Raw genomic sequence first — 17,451 nt, 5'->3', positions numbered from 1 at the left:
CCGCCACCGCCCAGCACGGCCCCCCAGGTGCTGCAGGGGCTGGCCTGGCACAGGAAGGGCAGGCATCCCACCCTCCCACCCACTCCGGTACCATACCTGGTCCGCCACCAGGCTCTCGACGCCGTGTTGCTTCTCCATGCCATGCACCCTACCCCACCCCACCCCGTAGTAGCGGCAAAAGCCCCCCCCCCAAAGTAAATCTTTGTGCTTACTTCAGGGCCCAAAAGAAAGTAAGACAGGGTCTTAATTTCAGGAAAATACGGCAGCATTTGAATTCAACTCAACGGATCCCCTGCTTAGGAGGACACACCATTATAAATTACCTATTGTTTGCAACAAAAATTCATCCCACTCAGTCAGATTGGAAAAAGTAACTTTAAGAAGAACATAATATTCAGTAGACTTTTCCTCTTATTATCCATGCTGTAAACCTATAGTTGTAAGCACCCGTGTGTAAAAACTCCACTGAAATCTAGATACATAAGAAAATTCTTTTAAAAAATGCCATATCAATGTGAAATCGTGTAATCAAAGCTGTTTTTTTTTTTAGTTCAAAACAAGGAACGGGCTATGTACAGGTAATTTTTACAGGACGTTCTCTCTCAAGGCACCTTCACCAATCCGTGATTTTTCGAGGCTGCTGCCTCCTCTGCCCAAACTCAATATAAATAGATTTATCTACAACTTAGCCTAATGCAAACATGATTCAAAAGTTAGTTTCCCAATAATATTACAATTATCCTCTCCCAAATAATATTACAATTAATTATATGTATATATAAAAAAAACCCTCAATGGTTTGGTAAAAGAATCTTGTGCTTTAAACTTGGAGGGATCCCACAGTGGGTTGCAACCACTTTCCAAAGTTCATCTTGGACAGAGCTTATAGGACACAGTTGGGAGTTTCCAGTGCATACTGATTTTCCAGGCTGATTTTTCCCAGATTATCAGCGGTGGATGTGGCTTTCTGAATTTGCTTTCTGCTCACACACACACACACACACAAAGTTGGACGGAAAAATCGGACGGCAGCCTCTAAAACTCTGAATTTTTGCTACAACTCAGAGCAGCGAGAGTCTTTTTCAGCACGCACACCCTGCGGCCCTTTTTTTGGATTAAACAAATTAATCTAAAAAGATTGCAAGCTTCCTTCCTTAAGATGGATATTTTCTTTCCTGCCTGTCAGGTCTAAAAAAATAAATAGTGTTTTTCTTTTTTTTTTCTTTTTGCTAAAATGCATTATTTTGAGCAAGGGTGAAAAAAACCCAAACTTACAAGTCAATTTGCTCAGAGCTCCTTTAGAATAATTTCCCTCAAAGCTGAGACTTTTTTTTTTTTTTAACACCCCGTCTGGGATGCAAGGAGTCCTTTTTCACACCCCCAAATCCGGCTGTTTCTCAGCCACCTGCCGGGTTAGGATCTGGTGAGAAGAAAAGGACGCAACTGCGATGTGGAAGAGGATTTGCCAGTTGTTTCGTAATCCGTACAGGTACACATTGCAGAGACAGACAGTTGCAAGCAGGATGAAAACTTTGATCTTCCGGGCGGAAGTGTAGAATAAGTAGAGGTAACACTGCAAAAATATATTTTGAAAAAGAAAAAAAACGGCTGTTAAGTAAGCAGGGCACAAATGCAATATAACAGAATAATAGAGTTGCAAGAGATCTTGAAGGTCATCTAGTCCAACCCTCTGCTCAGGCAGGAAACCCTACATCATTTTGGACAAATGGCGGTCCAGTCTCTTCTTAAAAACTTCCAAGGTTGGAGCATTCAGGGCTTCTAGAGGTAGGTTGTTCCACTGGTTAATTGTTCTCACTGTCAGGAAATTGTCTCCTTAGTTCCAGGTTGCTTCTCTCCTTGATTAGTTTCCATCCGTTGCTTCTTGTCCTGCCTTCAGGCGCTTTGGGGAATAGCTTGACTCCCTCTTCTTTGGGGCAGCCCCTGAGATACTGGAGCACTGCTATCATTCCCCCCTCGTCCTTCTCTTCATTAAACTAGACAGACCCAATTCCAGCAATTGTTCTTCATATGTTTTAGTCTCCAGTTTCCTAATCTTCTTTCTCTCTCTTCTCTGCACTGTTTCCAGTCTCAATTTTTTTTTTTTTTATATTGTGGAGACCAAAACTGGATGTCATCGCCATCAAGGTTTTCTTAAGAAAATGGTCCTTGAAATATCGCAAGGTTACTGGAATTAGCCAGCAATCAAAAAGCGAGATGAAGTATTCATATAGTTATTCTGATAACATTTTATAGCAGGAATTCATTGGAGGGAAGGCGAAGCTCTAACAAGATTGCTGGGTCTTATCTGAATTCCTGCAAACTCTCATTCAAGAGTATTAAAACCTTCTCTGAAATTGGATATTATCTGGTTACGGTGTAAGATCTGAGTTATTTTTAATTTTATTTTTAAGAGCCTGGTATTGAAAAACTGCCGACACCTAATTTGTAGGCCTACTGAAGACAAAGAGGTGAATATAGAAAAAACAGCATGATAATAAATCCAGAACGGGCCTTCAGTTATCAATTGATAAATCAAAGAGTCTACGGGAGTGATTCTCAACCTTTTTAATGCCGTGACCCCCAACCGGTCGTAAGTCGAGGACTACCCAACCGATCGTAAGTCGAGGGCTACCCAACCGGTCGTAAGTCGAGGACTTTCCCTGCCCGGGAGTGCCGCACATGTGTGGTGCCGCCCCCTGCACCGGCTGAGGCGTAGCTGGCAAGCGGCAGAGATGGAGCAGACTGACCACCGGCTGGGCCACCAGCTGGCCCAGCCCAAGGGAGGTAAGGCACCCGCTGGGCCCCACGCGTGCCAGCAACCCTCCCTGCACCCGCTGGCCTCCCACCTCCCACCCTGGCCTTACATTTGTAGTAGTTGCTCAGCAGGGAGGGGTGGACACTTCCAGACAGCTCGCCTTCACTGCAGACAACTTGCAGCACCGTTTGCAGACTGGAGCTTTTGGCGGGCTCAGCAGGGCAGAGACAGCCTGGACAATTCCTATTGGCTTTTGAAAGCCAATAGAATTAGACTCTATTCAAGAGAGCCTATTCTATTGGCTTTCCAAAGCCAATAGAATAAAAGGGAGTAGCACAACTAAGGAAAAGGGGGGAAAAACAGCAGACTGCGTTGTTTGGCGACCCCCGTGAAATGGTCGTTCGACCCCAAATGGTCAGGTTGAGAACTGCTGGTCTACGGAGATTCTCAGTCATCCAGAGTTATAGTTGTTTCAAAGGGCCTTTTTTCTCTTAAAAAAGTAAGTAGACTGTTCTTTATTTGAGGAAGAAAACATTTTGCTTTTCATCCAAGAAACTTCCGATGCACTTTATATAAAATATATATAAAAAAACTGATGCACCTTTGTGATCAATCAAAGCATTACAGAAAGTTGCTGAGGCAGGAGTCACTTTTAAGTCAATTTTCAACACCAAGGAAACAGAAAATATATAAGTTGCTCACCAAACCAAAGCAGCACATGAAAGGCAACAGGAACGCTATGATGTTTCCAATTTCTTGGTGATCTTCCTAGGGGTCAAATTGAAAAACGAAAAACAGATCAACTGAAACGTAAAGATACTGTTTTTTCACTTTTTTTAAGCAGTCACGTTGGCGCCATTAAGGCAGAATCCGAATTAGCTACAGGCAGTCCTCAAAAAGAGCCGAGGTGGCGCAGCAGTTAGAGTGCAGTACTGCAGGCCACTTTAGCTGACTGTGTTCAGCAGGTCAGCGGTTCAAATCTCACCGGCTCAAGGTTGACTCAGCCTTCCATCCTTCCGGGGTAGGTAAAGTGAGGACCCAGATTGTTGGGGGCAATGTAAATATATATATATATATACATTGCTTACTGGTGTACACCGCTTAGAGAGTGCTTGCACTTAAAGCGGTATATAAATCTCATAAATAAATAAATAAATAAACTTCCGGATGATAATGTAGCCTGCCCGTTCAGGTCGCAAGTTGTGACAGTTGTTAACTGAGATGGACTGTGGATCATCTAATTTAAAGACCACCATCTCTGTGCTCCCCGATGTGGTAGTTAAGCAACTGTACAGGTCGTTGCAATGGATGGCTGTGAAAGTTGGACCCTAAGAAAGGCTGAGCGCCAAAGAATGGAGGCCTTTGAACTCTGGTGCTGGAGAAGACTCCTGCGAGTCCCCTGGACTGCAAGGCGATCCAACCGGTCAGTCCTAGAAGAGATCAACCCTGACTGCTCTTTAGAAGGCCAGATCCGGAAGTTGAAACTCAAGTACTTTGGCCACCTAATGAGAAGGAAGGACTCACTGGAGAAGGGCCTAATGCTGGGAAAGATTGAGGGCAATAGAAGAAGGGACGACAGAGAATGAGATGGCTGGATGGAGTCACTGAAGCAGTAGGTGTGAACTTAAATGGACTCCAGAAGATGGTAGAGGACAGGAAGGCCTGGAGGAACGTTGTCCATGGGGTCGCGATGGGTCGGACATGACTTCGCAATTAACAACAACAGGTCGTTAAGCGGAGCACAGGGTACCTCAGGGGTGGAGGGTCTTAGGTGGGGCTACAATTCACCATCTCCTGATTGGTCCAAACTCACCCCACTGGCTTTCATGTCTAAGGCGAGACTATAACTCACTGTCTCCTGGTGATTGGCCCAAAGTCACCCAGCTGGCTTTCATGCCTAAGGCAGAACTAGAATTCTCCATCTCCTGGTGACTGGCCCAAAGTCACCCAGCTGTCTTTCATGTCTAAGGCAGGACTGGAACTCACATTCTCCTGGTGATTGGCTCTGCACCTTCACCACTAGCCCAAGCTGACTCTCCTTGCCCCTAAATCAGCAACCCCATTACCTGCAACGAATACTCTGCCAGGTGTACCCCTCGAATAAGGTTGAGTGCACCACACATGATGTTGAGGACAAGGGAGAGGATCCCCAAAGGAGAGACTGGCTGCATCCGGCAAGCAGGAGCTGCAGGTGAATTAAGAAAAGAAATGGGCATCAAACAAAGGTGTGATCGGTCCATCTTGCTAGGAAATTCACAGCTCTTCTTTATGCTTCAGCTGTATTTCATTGTCTGAACTATTTTCCAGTTTAATTATTTTTCGCAAAACGTCTTTTGTAAACCCAAGTTTGAAATACAGGCAGTCCTCAGCTTGCAACAATTCATTTAGTGACCGTACAAAGTTAAAACAGCATGGAAAAAAATGACTTATGGTGGGTTTTTTTTTCACATTTACAACCATGGCGGCATCCGCACGGTCACGGGATCAGACACTTGGCAGGTGACTCATATTTATGACCGTTGCAGAGTCCCGGGGTCACGTGATTCCCTTTTGCGACCATCTGACAAGCAAAGTCAGTGGGGGAAGCCCGATTCACTTAACAACCATGTTACTAACTTAACAGCTGCAGTGATTCACTTAACAACTGTGCCAAGAAAGGGCATAAGATGGGGCAAAACTCACTTAACAAATGTTTTACTTAGCAACAGAAATTTTGGGCTCCATTATGGTCATAAGTCGAGGACTACCTGCACTGTTAACTAGTGACCTACTGAAATTAGACAATATTTTAGACAAAAAGTGGACATGAATTTTGCTTTCTTGCACCTTGAAATTTAAAGTCAACGGGGAAGCCTGATTCACTTAGCCACCGTGTTGCTAAGTTAACAACTGCACCAAGAAACCAACTCTGGCAAGAAAAGTGGTAAAATGGGGCAAAATTCACTTAGTAAATGTTTCACTTAGCGACATACGTTTTGGGCTGTTATGGTCATATGTCGAGGACTACCTGTGTAGGTAGTCCTTGACTTATACAACCACGACTGGCTATTGCCAAGCAAGGTTGTTAAGTGGCTGGTTTCCGATTTTAGCTTTTTTGTCATGGCTCTTAAGCAAATCCCTGCAGTTGTTAAGTGGGTCACACAGTCATTAAGTGAATCTGGTTCCTACCACTGACTTGTCAGAAGCCGGCTGGGAAAGTCACAAAGGGAGCACGTGACCCTCAGACACCGCCATCTTCATAAACACACAGCAGTTCCCAAGCCCCTGAATTTTGGTTACCTGACGGAGGATAATGTGATGGTTGTTAAGTGCACTGCAATTCTTAACAGTTGCTAAGCAACCCATCGTAGGTTGAGGACTACCTATACAATTTGGAGACGTCACCTCCCAGAATTACCAAAGCAAATGGCTGGGGGATTCTGGGAATTAAAACCCACAGATCTGAAAAGCCGCTGAGACTGAGAAGCAATGGATTAGAGGAACAGAACAGCACAGATAATCCTTGACTTATGACCACAGCTGAACCCAAAATTTCCATTGCTAAGCAAGATAGTTAAGTGAATTTTGCCCAATGTTACGAAGTGAATCGCTGAGGTTGCTAAGCTAATCATTGTTAATCACTGCAGTTGTTAATCACTGCAGTTGTTCAGTTAGTACAGTGGTTCTCAACCTTTTTAATGCCGCGACCCCAACCAGTCATAAGTCGAGGACTAGCCAACCGGTCGTAAATCGAGGACTAGCCAACCGGTCGTAAGTCGAGGCGTAGCTGGCAAGGGGCAGCAACGGCGCAGGACGACCACTGGCTGGGCCATCAGCTGGCCCAGCCCAAGGGAGGTAAGGCACCCGCCGGGCCCCACGCGCGCCAGCAACCCTCCCTGCGCCCGCCGGCCTCCCACCTCCCACCCCTGGCCCTCTTTTGCTTACATTTTTAGTAGTTGCTCAGCAGGGAGGGGTGGAAACTTCCAGACAGCTCGCCTTCACTGCAGACAACTTGCAGCACCGGTTGCAGAATGGGACTTTTGGCGGGCTCAGCAGGGCAGAGACAGCCTGGACAATTCCTATTGGCTTTTGAAAGCCAATAGAATTAGACTCTATTCAAGAGAGCCTATTCTATTGGCTTTCAAAAGCCAATAGAATAAAAGGGAGTAGCACAGCTAAGGAAAAGGGGGAAAAAATGGCGGATTGCATTGTTTGGTGACCCCCGTGAAATGGTCGTTCGACCCAAATGGGGTCCCGACCCACAGGTTGAGAACCACTGAGTTAGTAACAAAGTTATTCAGTGAATCTGGGTTTCCTGTTGATTTTGCTTGTCATAAGGCCATGAAGGGGATCATGTGACCCCGGGACACTGCAACCTTCATAAATATGAATCAGTTGCCAAGCATCTTAATTTTGATCATGTGACCACGGGAATGCAGCAGCAATCGTAAGCGTGAAAAATGTTCATAAATCACAGAACATTTAAAGTTAACAGAATATTTGAAGCTGACTGTTTATTTCCCTTCATTATTATCCAGCGATAAGAGTAACAACTCCTCTTATAAATGAGTGAATTATGGCAGAGTTTTTTTCCGATGTTTTGTTAGTCACAAAGATGCTTTTTCACAAGGCAACTGGACTTTCTTTTTTCTCTTTGAAGACGTTTCGCTTCTCATCCAAGAAGCTTCTTCAGCTCTGACTGGATGGTGGGGAATAGAAGGATTTATACTGCTTGCAGACAGCTGATCGTTTGCTTTCTTTTAGAGCAGTGGTTCTCAACCTGTGGGTCGGTACCCCATTTGGGGTCGAACGACCATTTCACGGGGGTCGCCAAACAATGCAGTCCGCCATTTTTCCCCCCTTTTCCTTAGCTGTGCTACTCCCTTTTATTCTCTTGGCTTTTGAAAGCCAATAGAATAGACTCTCTTGAATAGAGTCTAATTCTATTGGCTTTCAAAAGTCAATAGGAATTGTCCAGGCTGCCTCTGCCCTGCTGAGCCCGCCAAAAGTCCCATTCTGCAAACGTTGCTGCACCAGTTGAGTAGTCCTCGACTTATGACCGGTTGGGTACTCCTCGACTTACGACTGGTAGGGGGTCGCGGCATTAAAAAGGTTGAGAACCACTGTTTTAGAGGGTCATTGAGGCCACTTGGAGGCTTACCTGTGTCCTCAGGGTCACCTGAGTGGTGTAAATGTGAGCCTTCTTGGAACTGTTGAAAGGACTGTGTTGTGGACTGGAAATAGAGAATGTCGCTACTCAGATGACCCTGAGGACACAGATAAGCTTCCAAGTGGCCTCAACAACCCTTTAAAAAAATGCAAATGACCGGCTGTCTGCAAGGAGTATAACTCCTTCTGTTCCCCACCGTCCAGTCAGAGCTGAAGAAGCTTCTTAAATGAGAAGTGAAATGTTTTCAAAAGAAAAACAAAAAAGTCCAGTTGCCTCCTGAAAAAACGCACCTTTCGGATAACTATGTCCTGGATGACTGAGAATCTCCATAGACCTTTGTTAGATTAGATTAAATTAGGGATTAGGAATTAAAGCAGCTCTTTGTCTCTGTGTACATTCTCCAAGCCACCCATTGCTGCGGCTCTCGACCTGTGATGGGATGAACAGGAAAAATCTCATCCCAATGTAGGATAACTCACCTGTCTCCAGGTGAGCTTCCGCCCGGCCGTTCACTATCCCGTTCATCAATTCCATGTCTTCCCAGCTGACCAGGGCGGGAGGTCGCAAGCGGAGGTCCTCCTGCATCTTTGCCACGTCGATCTTTGGCTGAGCGCAGTTGGTGTGGTTGAACTGGTTTTGGGTTTTCTGGACGACACTGTCTGTGGCAAAGAGGCAAGAAGAGCTTTCTCTAAAAATAAGAAAATATTGATGTATGCTTCGCTAGGGCCCACCGAGGGAGCTGTGAGCAGTGGTGGGATCCAAATAGGTGATCAGCCGGTTCTCGGTGTGGATGCCGCTTCCGGAAGTCCGTTCTGGGCCTGGGCAACCAAAAATTAGCTACCGGTTCTGCCAAAGTGGTGCGAACTGGCTGAATCCCACCCACTGGAGCTGTGGTATTGTGTAGGGTCGAACCACATCTGGAGATTACAGGTAGTCCTCGGCTTATAACCACAATGGAGCCCAAAATTTCACATTCGTTAAGTGAGTTTAGCCCCATTTTTATGACTTTTCTTGCCACAGTTGTTAAGTGAACCACTGCAATGTTAAGTTAGTCACACGGTTGTTAAGTGAATCTGGCTTCCCCACTGATTTTACTCATCAGAAGAACGGATCACAAGACCCCAGGACATAGCAACCGTCATAAATACGAATCAGTTACCAGGCAGCCAAATTTTGATCACATGATGTAAGTGTGAAAAAATGGTCATTAAGTCCCTTTTTTCAGTGTCGCTGTAATTTTGAACGGCCACTAAGCAATCTGGCTTCCCCCACTGACTTTGCTTGTCAGAAGGTCGTAAAAGGGGATCATGTGACCCTGGGATGCTGCGACCGTCATAAGTATGAGTCAGGTGCCAGGCATCTGAATTTTGATCCTATGACCATGGGGGGGACTCAGCAACGGTCCTAAGTGTGAAGGACGGTCGTAAGTCACTTTTTTTTCAATGCTGCTGTAATTTGAAACAATCACTAAACAAAGTGTCGTATGTTGAGGACCTCCTGAATCTTTATTTCCAGAAAACCTGAAAGGTCAGGTTAGGGACAGATCCTCAGAGACAAAACCTAAGTGATCATTAAAGGCTCAACCACCACCTGACAGCTTGCGACCACAGACCAGAATTTTCAATGCTAAGCAAGGAGGCGATTAAGTCGCTTGCATTCAATTCTTCGACCTTCTTTGCAACGGTGGTTAAGCAAGTCACTACTACGGAGGGTTCTTAACATAGCAATGACTAATTAGAATACTTGTAGCTCAGAGTTGACCTGTGGGGTCCTTGATGGTGCTCTCTGAGCTTGGTGATTTTCTTGGAGACATTTCATGACCCAATTAGATAACATCATCAGTGCTAGAGGAGGAGGAGGAGGAGGAGGAGGAGGAGGAGGAGGAGGAGGAGGAGGAGGAGGACGACGACGACTTGGCACTTTCTGAGCTAGGCAGTTTTCTTACAGATGTTTCATGACCCATTTGTGTAACATCATCAGTGTGAGACAGTGTTTATATACAGTAACTTTCCCTGCCAGTGTTGGTGGGGGTGCGGTTTTCTCCTTGGTAGTTGCTTGATCAATTACTGTTTTGTGCTTCATCGTTTGTCTGCTGTTAATCCATACTTATCTATGTTTCTCTTTCTATGGGTGCTGAGTTTGGTTGCCTTCTTGCAGACGTTTCATGAGCTAAGTAGGTAACATCATCTGTGCTAGAAGAGAGTGGGGTAGAGAGAGAGAGAGAGAGAGAGAGAGGAGGGAGGGAGAGAGAGAGAGAGAGAGAGAGAGAGAGAGAGAGAGAGAGAGAGAGAGAGAGAGAGAGAGAGAGAGAGAGAGAGAAGGGGGGAGGAAGATTGCTTCTTGCATATATTTCATGACCTGTCTAAGTAACATCATCAGTGCTAGAAGAGAGTGGGATTTGGAAGGAGGAGGACGACTGGGGAGTCCTGGGTGGTGTCTGAGCCTGGTTGCCTTCTTACAGCTATTTCATGACCCAACTAACACCACCAGTGCCAGAAGTGACTCTATGAAACATCTGCAAGAAGACACCCAAGGTCAGAGAGCATTAAGCAACTCACAGCTAAATTTTCCCCACGAAGAGAAAGACTTAAAAAAAAAGGCAAACCAACAACATACCAAATTCAAGGAAAGCATACGGTCTGGAAGCCAGGCTGACACTGGTGGCATTGTAGGATGTGGCAAATTTACACCGAAGCTCTTCCAGGAAACAGAAGGCCATCACAGCTGGGTAACTGCTGATGGCAATGCAGGTACAGGCGACGCCCCCGGAAGTATGGAAGCTGTGAAAGAAAAGATCTAGAATCAACTCTAAAGAGTACAACGGGGAACCACAAGTGAGGGGCGGATTTGTGCACAAAGAAAGGAAGGCGTTTCATAGCAGGGGAATTCCTAAAGAAAATCTGATACAGCAACAGAAACCTGGGGCTCAATTAGTCAAGGACTCCCTGTATACCAGTGGTTCTCCACCTTTTTAATGCCGCGACCCCCAACCGGTCGTAAGTCGAGGACTACTCAACTGGTCGTAAGTCGAGGACTACTCAATTGGCGCAGCACCGTTTGCAGAATGGGACTTTTGGTGGGCTCGGCAGGGCAGAGACCGCCTGGACAATTCCTATTGGCTTTGGAAAGCCAATAGAATTAGACTCTATTCAAGAGAGTCTATTCTATTGGCTTTCAAAAGCCAATAGAATAAAAGGGAGGAGCACAGCTAAGGAAAAGGGGGAAAAAATGGCAGACTGCGTTGTTTGGCGACCCCCGTGAAATGGTCGTTCGACCCCAAATGGGGTCCCGACCCACAGGTTGAGAACCACTGCTGTATAAGATGAATTTCTATTGTCCGATGCTAGGTGGTGCTATGGTTTTACGATTATATCTGCAGAACGTGTTTTTGTACCTTGATGAGCACAGGATTTTCTCTATTCTTTCCTTATTTGTTAAGTCCGCCAGAATGAACTCAAATAATCAGAGCAGCAGAAAGAAAAATATAAATAAAACAGGACGAGCTGGTTTGAGTCTGAAGCTAGAGCATGACTTACTGTATGCTGAGGTCACATTCTTTGGCTGTGCCCCGTTCTGGATACTGCGTCAGTATGGAGGACAGGACCTTGAGTCTCTTCCTGCATTCCAAAAAACGAGGGTCTAGGTGGAAATCACTGGAGGCCGAGAGAGGAAGTCCGTCCCTTACCCGCACCACGCAGGCAAAGAGGATCATGGACATCCTCCGCGGGAGAACTCATGGGGACAGTCTGGAAAAAAGAATTTGAGTTAATCCAAGTCCACGTTGCTCTTCGACTCATTGATACAGATAGAAATACAGGTAATTCTCCACTGACAACCATTCGTTTAGCGCAGTGGTTCTCCACCTGTGGGTCGGGACCCCATTTGGGGTCGAAGGACCATTTCACGGGGGTCGCCAAACAACGCAGTCCGCCATTTCCCCCCCCCCCTTTTCCTTAGCTGTGCTGCTCCCTTTTATTCTATTGGCTTTTGAAAGCCAATAGAAGAGACTCTCTTGAATAGAGTCTAATTCTTTTGGCTTTCCAAAGCCAATAGGAATGGTCCAGGCTGTCTCTGCCCTGCTGAGCCTGCCAAAAGTCCCATTCTGCACCAGTTGAGTAGTCCTCGACTTACGACCGGTTGGGGGGTCACGGCATTAAAAAGGTTGAGAACCACCGGTTTAGCGGCTGTTTGAAGTTACAACAGCACTGAAAAACTGATTTACGACCGGCTTTCACGCTTACGACTGTTGCAGTACCCCTGTGGTCACATGCTCAAAATTCAAATGCTTGGCAACTGACTCCTATTTATGACAGCTGCAGTGTCCTGGGGTCTCACGTGATTCCCTTTTGTAACTTTCTGATAAACAAAGCCAATGGGGAAACCAGATTCGCTTAACAACTGTGTTAGTAACTTAACAACTGCAAAACAACTGTGGCAAAAAAGATCGTAAAATGAGAGAAAACTGGCTCAATAACTGTCTTGCTTAGCGACAGAAATATTGAGCTCAACTGCGAGGAATATTTGTAAAGGCTTACAAACAGAAGCCACCAAGGCAGAGTAACAGCTTGAAAGAAAGATGGAGCACTACAACTTTAAAAACGGAGACAAGGAAGAAACAAACTTTTATTTGCTGCTGAAATGGTGCATTCCTAAGGCAGGCTCTCTGGAGGGAACCACAATTCAGAAATTGTTGAATTGTAGAGGAAGAAGGGGGTCACATAGTGATCAGGTATAACTCTCTGCCCAATGTAGCAATCCAAAGTACCAATGGTCCCTGATTTACTGCCACCAATGGGACCACAATGTGATCACATGACCCTGGGACACTGCAACTGTCATAAACATAAGCCAGATGCCAAGCATCCAAATTCAGATTATGTGACTGCAGAGAGGCTGCAATGGTCATAAGTGTGAAAAATTATCATAAGTCACTTTTTCCAGTGCTGTTGTTAACTTCAAACAGTCACAAACGAATCTATATATTTGCAGATAAACCCACCCACAGATAAGCTGAACCTCATCCTGTGGATGTACAGGGTATCCTCGGCTTACGACCACAACTGAGCTTAAAATTTGTTGCTCGGTAAGAAATTTGTTAAATGAGCTTTGCCCCATTTTACAACCTTTCTCGCCACAGTTGTTAAATGAATCACTGCTGTTGTTAGGTTAGTAACAGAGCTGTTAAGTGAAATCTGGATTTCCCATGTCCATAAGTATGAAAAACGGGTCATATGTTATTTTTTTCACTGCCGTTGTAATTTTGAACAGTCACTAAATGAAGTGTTGTAAGTTGAGGACCACCTCTATTTTGGAAGCTAAACTTCTCGGGGTATCCACAGATCATTCTCGGCCCAGCCCTCCTCACAGGGTTGTTATTGTGAGGAAAATAGGAGGAGGAAGGAGTAGATTAGATTAGATTATCTTTATTGTCATTTTTTTTCCCTGTGGGCACAACGGCACACATTAAAAATGAAATTTAGTTGCTTGCTCTCAAGTTACATAGCACACATTTAAAACATACTATATACAACCTATGTATAGATCAGGGGTAGGCAACCTTGGCTCTTTTTATGATTCGTGGACTTCAACTCCCAGAATTCCTGAGCCAGCCATGCTGAGGGGAAAGGGAGAGGTTTCCATGCTGAGTCATGCTGGCTCAGGAATTCTGGGAGTTGAAGTCCATAAGTCATAAAGCAGCCTAGGCCTAGGCCAGAAGTAAGCCACTTTGGCTCTTTTATGACTGGTGGACTTCAATTCCCAGAATTCCTGAGCCAGCCATGCTGAGGGGAAAGGGAGAGGTTTCCGTGCTTAGCCATACAGGTTCAGGAATTCTGGGAGTTGAAGTCCATGAGTCATAAAGCGGCCTAGGCCTAGGCCAGAGGTAGGCCACCTTGGCTTTTATGACTGGTGGACTTCAACTCCCAGAATTCCTGAGGCGGCCATGCTGAGGGGAAAGGGAGAGGTTTCCAAGCTGAGCCATGCTGGCTCAGGAATTCTGGGAGTTGAAGTCCACCAGTCATAAAAGAGCCAAGGCTGCCTGCGCCTGGCATAGACCTACACCCTTACATATAAGTAACATATAAATATTAATCACTGTCCATCTTGAATACATAAAGAGTATTGTATACATCCTCTGCTTTGCTTATAAAAATAAAAATGATAAAGAAATAAATAAGGATATTCAGTAAGTAATTGTAGTGTGGATATAATTTCTTTTTTTTAAGGAATGAAAGACCAGTAAAGAAAATAGATACAGTTTGATTCCAAACCGCAAAGCTTACCAAGCAGAGTAATTGCTTTTATCTAATCTTTCGGGGTTAAAAAAAGATAATGATGCATACACCACATTGCTCAAGATTTTGATCCTGCTCCAAAGTATCACTGCAATGTTTGGTTTCTCTCCCTGTCCTGCAATAACCTCCATTCAGACAGCTGCAATAAACCTTTATTCAACCTTCTCGGACCCTGAAATGTTCCAAAATTATTTATTATTTCTTAAAACAAATTTATAATCAAAATTGAGCCCAATGTTTCTGTTTCTAAACAAGGAAGTTATTAAGTGAGATCTGCCCCATATTATGACCTTTTTTGCCACAGTTGCTAAGCGAATCACTACAGTTGTTAAGTTAGCAATAGGGTTGGCTTGCTCCCATTGACTTTTGTTTGTCAAAAGGTTGCAAAGAGGGATCACGTGACCCCGGGACACTGCAACCCTTGTAAATATGAGTCAGTTTATAAGCATCTGAATTTTGATCATGTGACCGTGCGGATGCCACCATGGTCGTGTGAAAAACCGTCATTTTTTTCCCAGTGCTGTTCTAACTTCAAACAGTTGCTCAACAAGTCAAGAATTACCCATCCACTGGTTTAAGAAATAGATAATTTGGCCTGGAATAAATAAGTAGGTAAGTAAGTAAAGGATTATCTGTCCATTGGTTTAAGTAATAGATAATTTGGCTTGGAATAAATAAGTTAAGTAGAGGATTATTTGTCCATTGGTTTAAGTAATAGATAATTTGGCTTGGAATAAATAAATAAGTAAGTAAGTAAGTAAAGGACTATCTGTCCATTGGTTTAAGTAATAGATAATTTGGCCTGGAATAAATAAATAAGTAAGTAGAGGACTATTGATTTAAATTGATTGATTTAAATCAGGGGTAGGCCACCTTGTCCCTTTTATGACTCGTGGACTTCAACTCCCAGAATTCCTGAGCCAGCCATGCTGAGGGGAAAGGGAGAGTTTCCAAGCTGAGCCATGCTGGCTCAGGAATTCTGGGAGTTGAAGTCCACGAGTCATCAAAGAGCCAAGGTTCCCTATCCCTGGTTTAAGTAATAGATAATTTGGCTTGGAATAAATAAATGATTTGGTGGGGGGGAGGGGCACTTGACAGCATTTTTAAAACCCCACCATATAATAAACACCTATTTAAAAAAAAACAACACCCCACACAAACCCAGGCAACAACAATACAGCCAAATTAAATTCCAAGTCAATTTGACGTTTTTTTAATTAATGCTACTAATTTTTTAATTAATGCTCTTGGAACAAACGACTCTTGGGTCGCCCATGGAGGCCTTCCCTGATTGGCAGACCAGCCTTGCGGAGGGGGGGCACTTTCTGCCAGTTTTGCTGCTCGGTGGGGGGGGCTCTCTCTTGGACCCAGAGCCAAGGTAAGCCGCGCATGCGCACTGGTTGCAGCCAAGGAAGGTATGGTGGTTCTCTCCCCCCCCCCACCCCGACCTGGCTTCGCCTTACACACCCCCAAACCGCCCTCACAACAACCGGGCGAGGTAGGCTGCAACAAGGGCACCCTGCGAGCCCCCTCAACTCCGGCTCCCCTCCCGCTCTGAACCCGGGGCCGGGCCCGCTCAGGCCGGGAGAAGAAAGAGGCCTGAGTCCGCCGCTCGACGCCGCTCCCACCTCGCCTCCCTTGCTTCAGGACTCGCCGCCGCGTCGGAAGGGGCTGCCATCATAACAAACGCCTCGCCACGCCCACTTCCGGTCACGGAGAAGACGTCAGCGGCCGGAGCGGCTGCAGGCACCATCGAGAGGCGAGCGCGGAAGAGTCACGGGGCCCCGCCCACAGGGGGGTCCTCAACCTTGGCCACTTTAAGACTCGTGGACTTCAGCTCCCAGAATTCCTCAGAGCTGGCTGAGGAATTCTGGGAGTTGAAGTCCACGAGTCTTAAAGTGGCCACGGTTGAGGACCCCTGCCTTATAAGTTTTAATGAGACCAACCGTAGAGACATACAAAAGTGCAAGGGATTGAGAGGTGTATTTTGTCCGCCCCTTATTCGAGAGATAAAAATTGCTTTTTTTTTCCCTTCAGGAAATCCAAAGCTCGCAGGGTTTCCCTACTATTGTGATGTACTGTATATTTAAATAAGTGTTTCTCAACCTTAGTCACTTCAAGAGGGGTGGGCTTCAACTCCCAGAATTCCCTAGCTTATTGTCAGGATGGAAAATAAGAGTGATTTAGATTTTTCTTTCCTCCCTCCTTCTAATGTTATATTTTTCCTTCCTTCCTCCCTGTTCCTTTCCTTTTTCTCTTTTCACTCTTCCTCTCATTTTACATTTTTCCTTCCCCGTCTTCCTTTTTCTCTGTCCTTTCTTCCATCCATCCATCCTCTAATTTTATGTTTTTCCTTCCTTTCTTCCTGTTCCTTTTTCTTCTTTTTCTGACTCATTTATGAGTTGCAGTGTGATCCCCTTTTGCGATCTTTTGACAAGCAACATCAGTGGGGAAGGCTGATTAACTAGAAGCCACGTTACTAATTTAGCAACTGCGGTGATTCCCTTAATAACTTTGGCAAGAAAGGTCTTAAAAATGGGGCAAAATTCACTGAATAACAGAATTGCTGAGCAACATAAATTTTGGACTGAAATATGGTCATAAATTGAGGACTGTATTGTCTTATTTGTTTGCAATGTGGCCTTTATATTAAAAAAAAACATTTGAAGCAGATTTTGCAATTCCGCACAATGGATTAAGAACTTTATTTGGCATTTGATCTTACTGAAAAGAGGCCTTTGTTTCTGATGACGCAGCTGAGATGAGCAGACCTGATAATACCACATAAATTTAGCTTTTCTAATCTCCGTCAGACAGTGCTGTTTTTCAAGACTGATGCTGGTTCTCAAGTCGGGCAGTTAAATACCATATATGAAATTATTCATTGGAAATAAATTCTTTTGCTTTTTAGATAAACCAAACATAACCAAGGGATTCTGGATGGTCTCTGGGCTTGGTAGTTTCCTTTGCAGATGTTTCATGATCCAACTATGTAACATCATCAGTGCTAGAAGGGATTGGGGTTTGCCAAGGGGAGGAGAAGGAGGAGGAGGACTATGGAGTCCTTGATGGTTCTCTCTGAGCCTGGTAGTTTTCTTGCAGAAGTTTCTAGTCCTGATTAGGTAACATCATCAGTGCTAGAAGGAATTGGGGTTTGCAAAGAGAAGGAAAAGCAGGAGGAGTAGGACTGTGATGATTGTGGTGCCCTTTGTGCTTTCTGAGCTTGGTGGTTTCCTTGCAGACATTTCATGACC

At 44.9% G+C, this 17,451-nt stretch overlaps 2 protein-coding genes across 3 annotated transcripts in view; one reads left to right on the top strand and one right to left on the bottom strand.

The window, feature by feature from the left end:
- Positions 1-356: 356 nt before the first annotated feature.
- Positions 357-15,978, bottom strand: SEC22C (SEC22 homolog C, vesicle trafficking protein). 2 transcript variants are annotated; one of them, XM_039366764.1, is made up of 7 exons: positions 15,826-15,978; positions 11,441-11,650; positions 10,521-10,684; positions 8,384-8,563; positions 4,822-4,940; positions 3,458-3,523; positions 357-1,573 (listed from the first exon to the last, which is right to left on the bottom strand). In XM_039366764.1, exons 2-7 carry the CDS (start codon positions 11,620-11,622, stop codon positions 1,373-1,375), a joined length of 912 nt encoding a protein of 303 aa, XP_039222698.1. In that variant the 5' UTR covers positions 11,623-11,650; positions 15,826-15,978; the 3' UTR covers positions 357-1,372. The 2 variants fall into 2 exon arrangements, with proteins under 2 accessions (XP_039222698.1, XP_039222699.1); XM_039366765.1 differs by lacking the exon at positions 8,384-8,563.
- Positions 11,705-17,451, top strand: part of NKTR (natural killer cell triggering receptor) — a 60,543-nt gene continuing 54,796 nt past the window's right edge. The window contains exon 1 of the mRNA XM_039366756.1: positions 11,705-11,721. The gene's annotated coding sequence lies outside the window, so the exon portion shown is untranslated. The remainder of the gene's footprint in view (positions 11,722-17,451) is intronic.

The sequence above is a fragment of the Crotalus tigris genome, unplaced genomic scaffold, assembly GCF_016545835.1.
Source record: "Crotalus tigris isolate CLP2741 ecotype Arizona unplaced genomic scaffold, ASM1654583v1 scf7180000020352.946698, whole genome shotgun sequence".
NCBI lineage: Eukaryota > Metazoa > Chordata > Lepidosauria > Squamata > Viperidae > Crotalus > Crotalus tigris.
This window is presented reverse-complemented; position numbering and strand designations above follow the sequence as displayed.

Bases quoted from the DNA above. Each gene is read 5' to 3' on its own strand.
- SEC22C (XM_039366764.1), bottom strand. From the start codon at position 11,622: ATGTCCATGATCCTCTTTGCCTGCGTGGTGCGGGTAAGGGACGGACTT. The intron at 10,685-11,440 runs GTAAGTCATGCT...TTTCTTTCACAG, and splicing joins GAATGTGACCTCAGCATACA to CTTCCATACTTCCGGGGGCG. The intron at 3,524-4,821 runs GTAATGGGGTTG...TTTGACCCCTAG, and splicing joins TGGCAGAGTATTCGTTGCAG to GAAGATCACCAAGAAATTGG.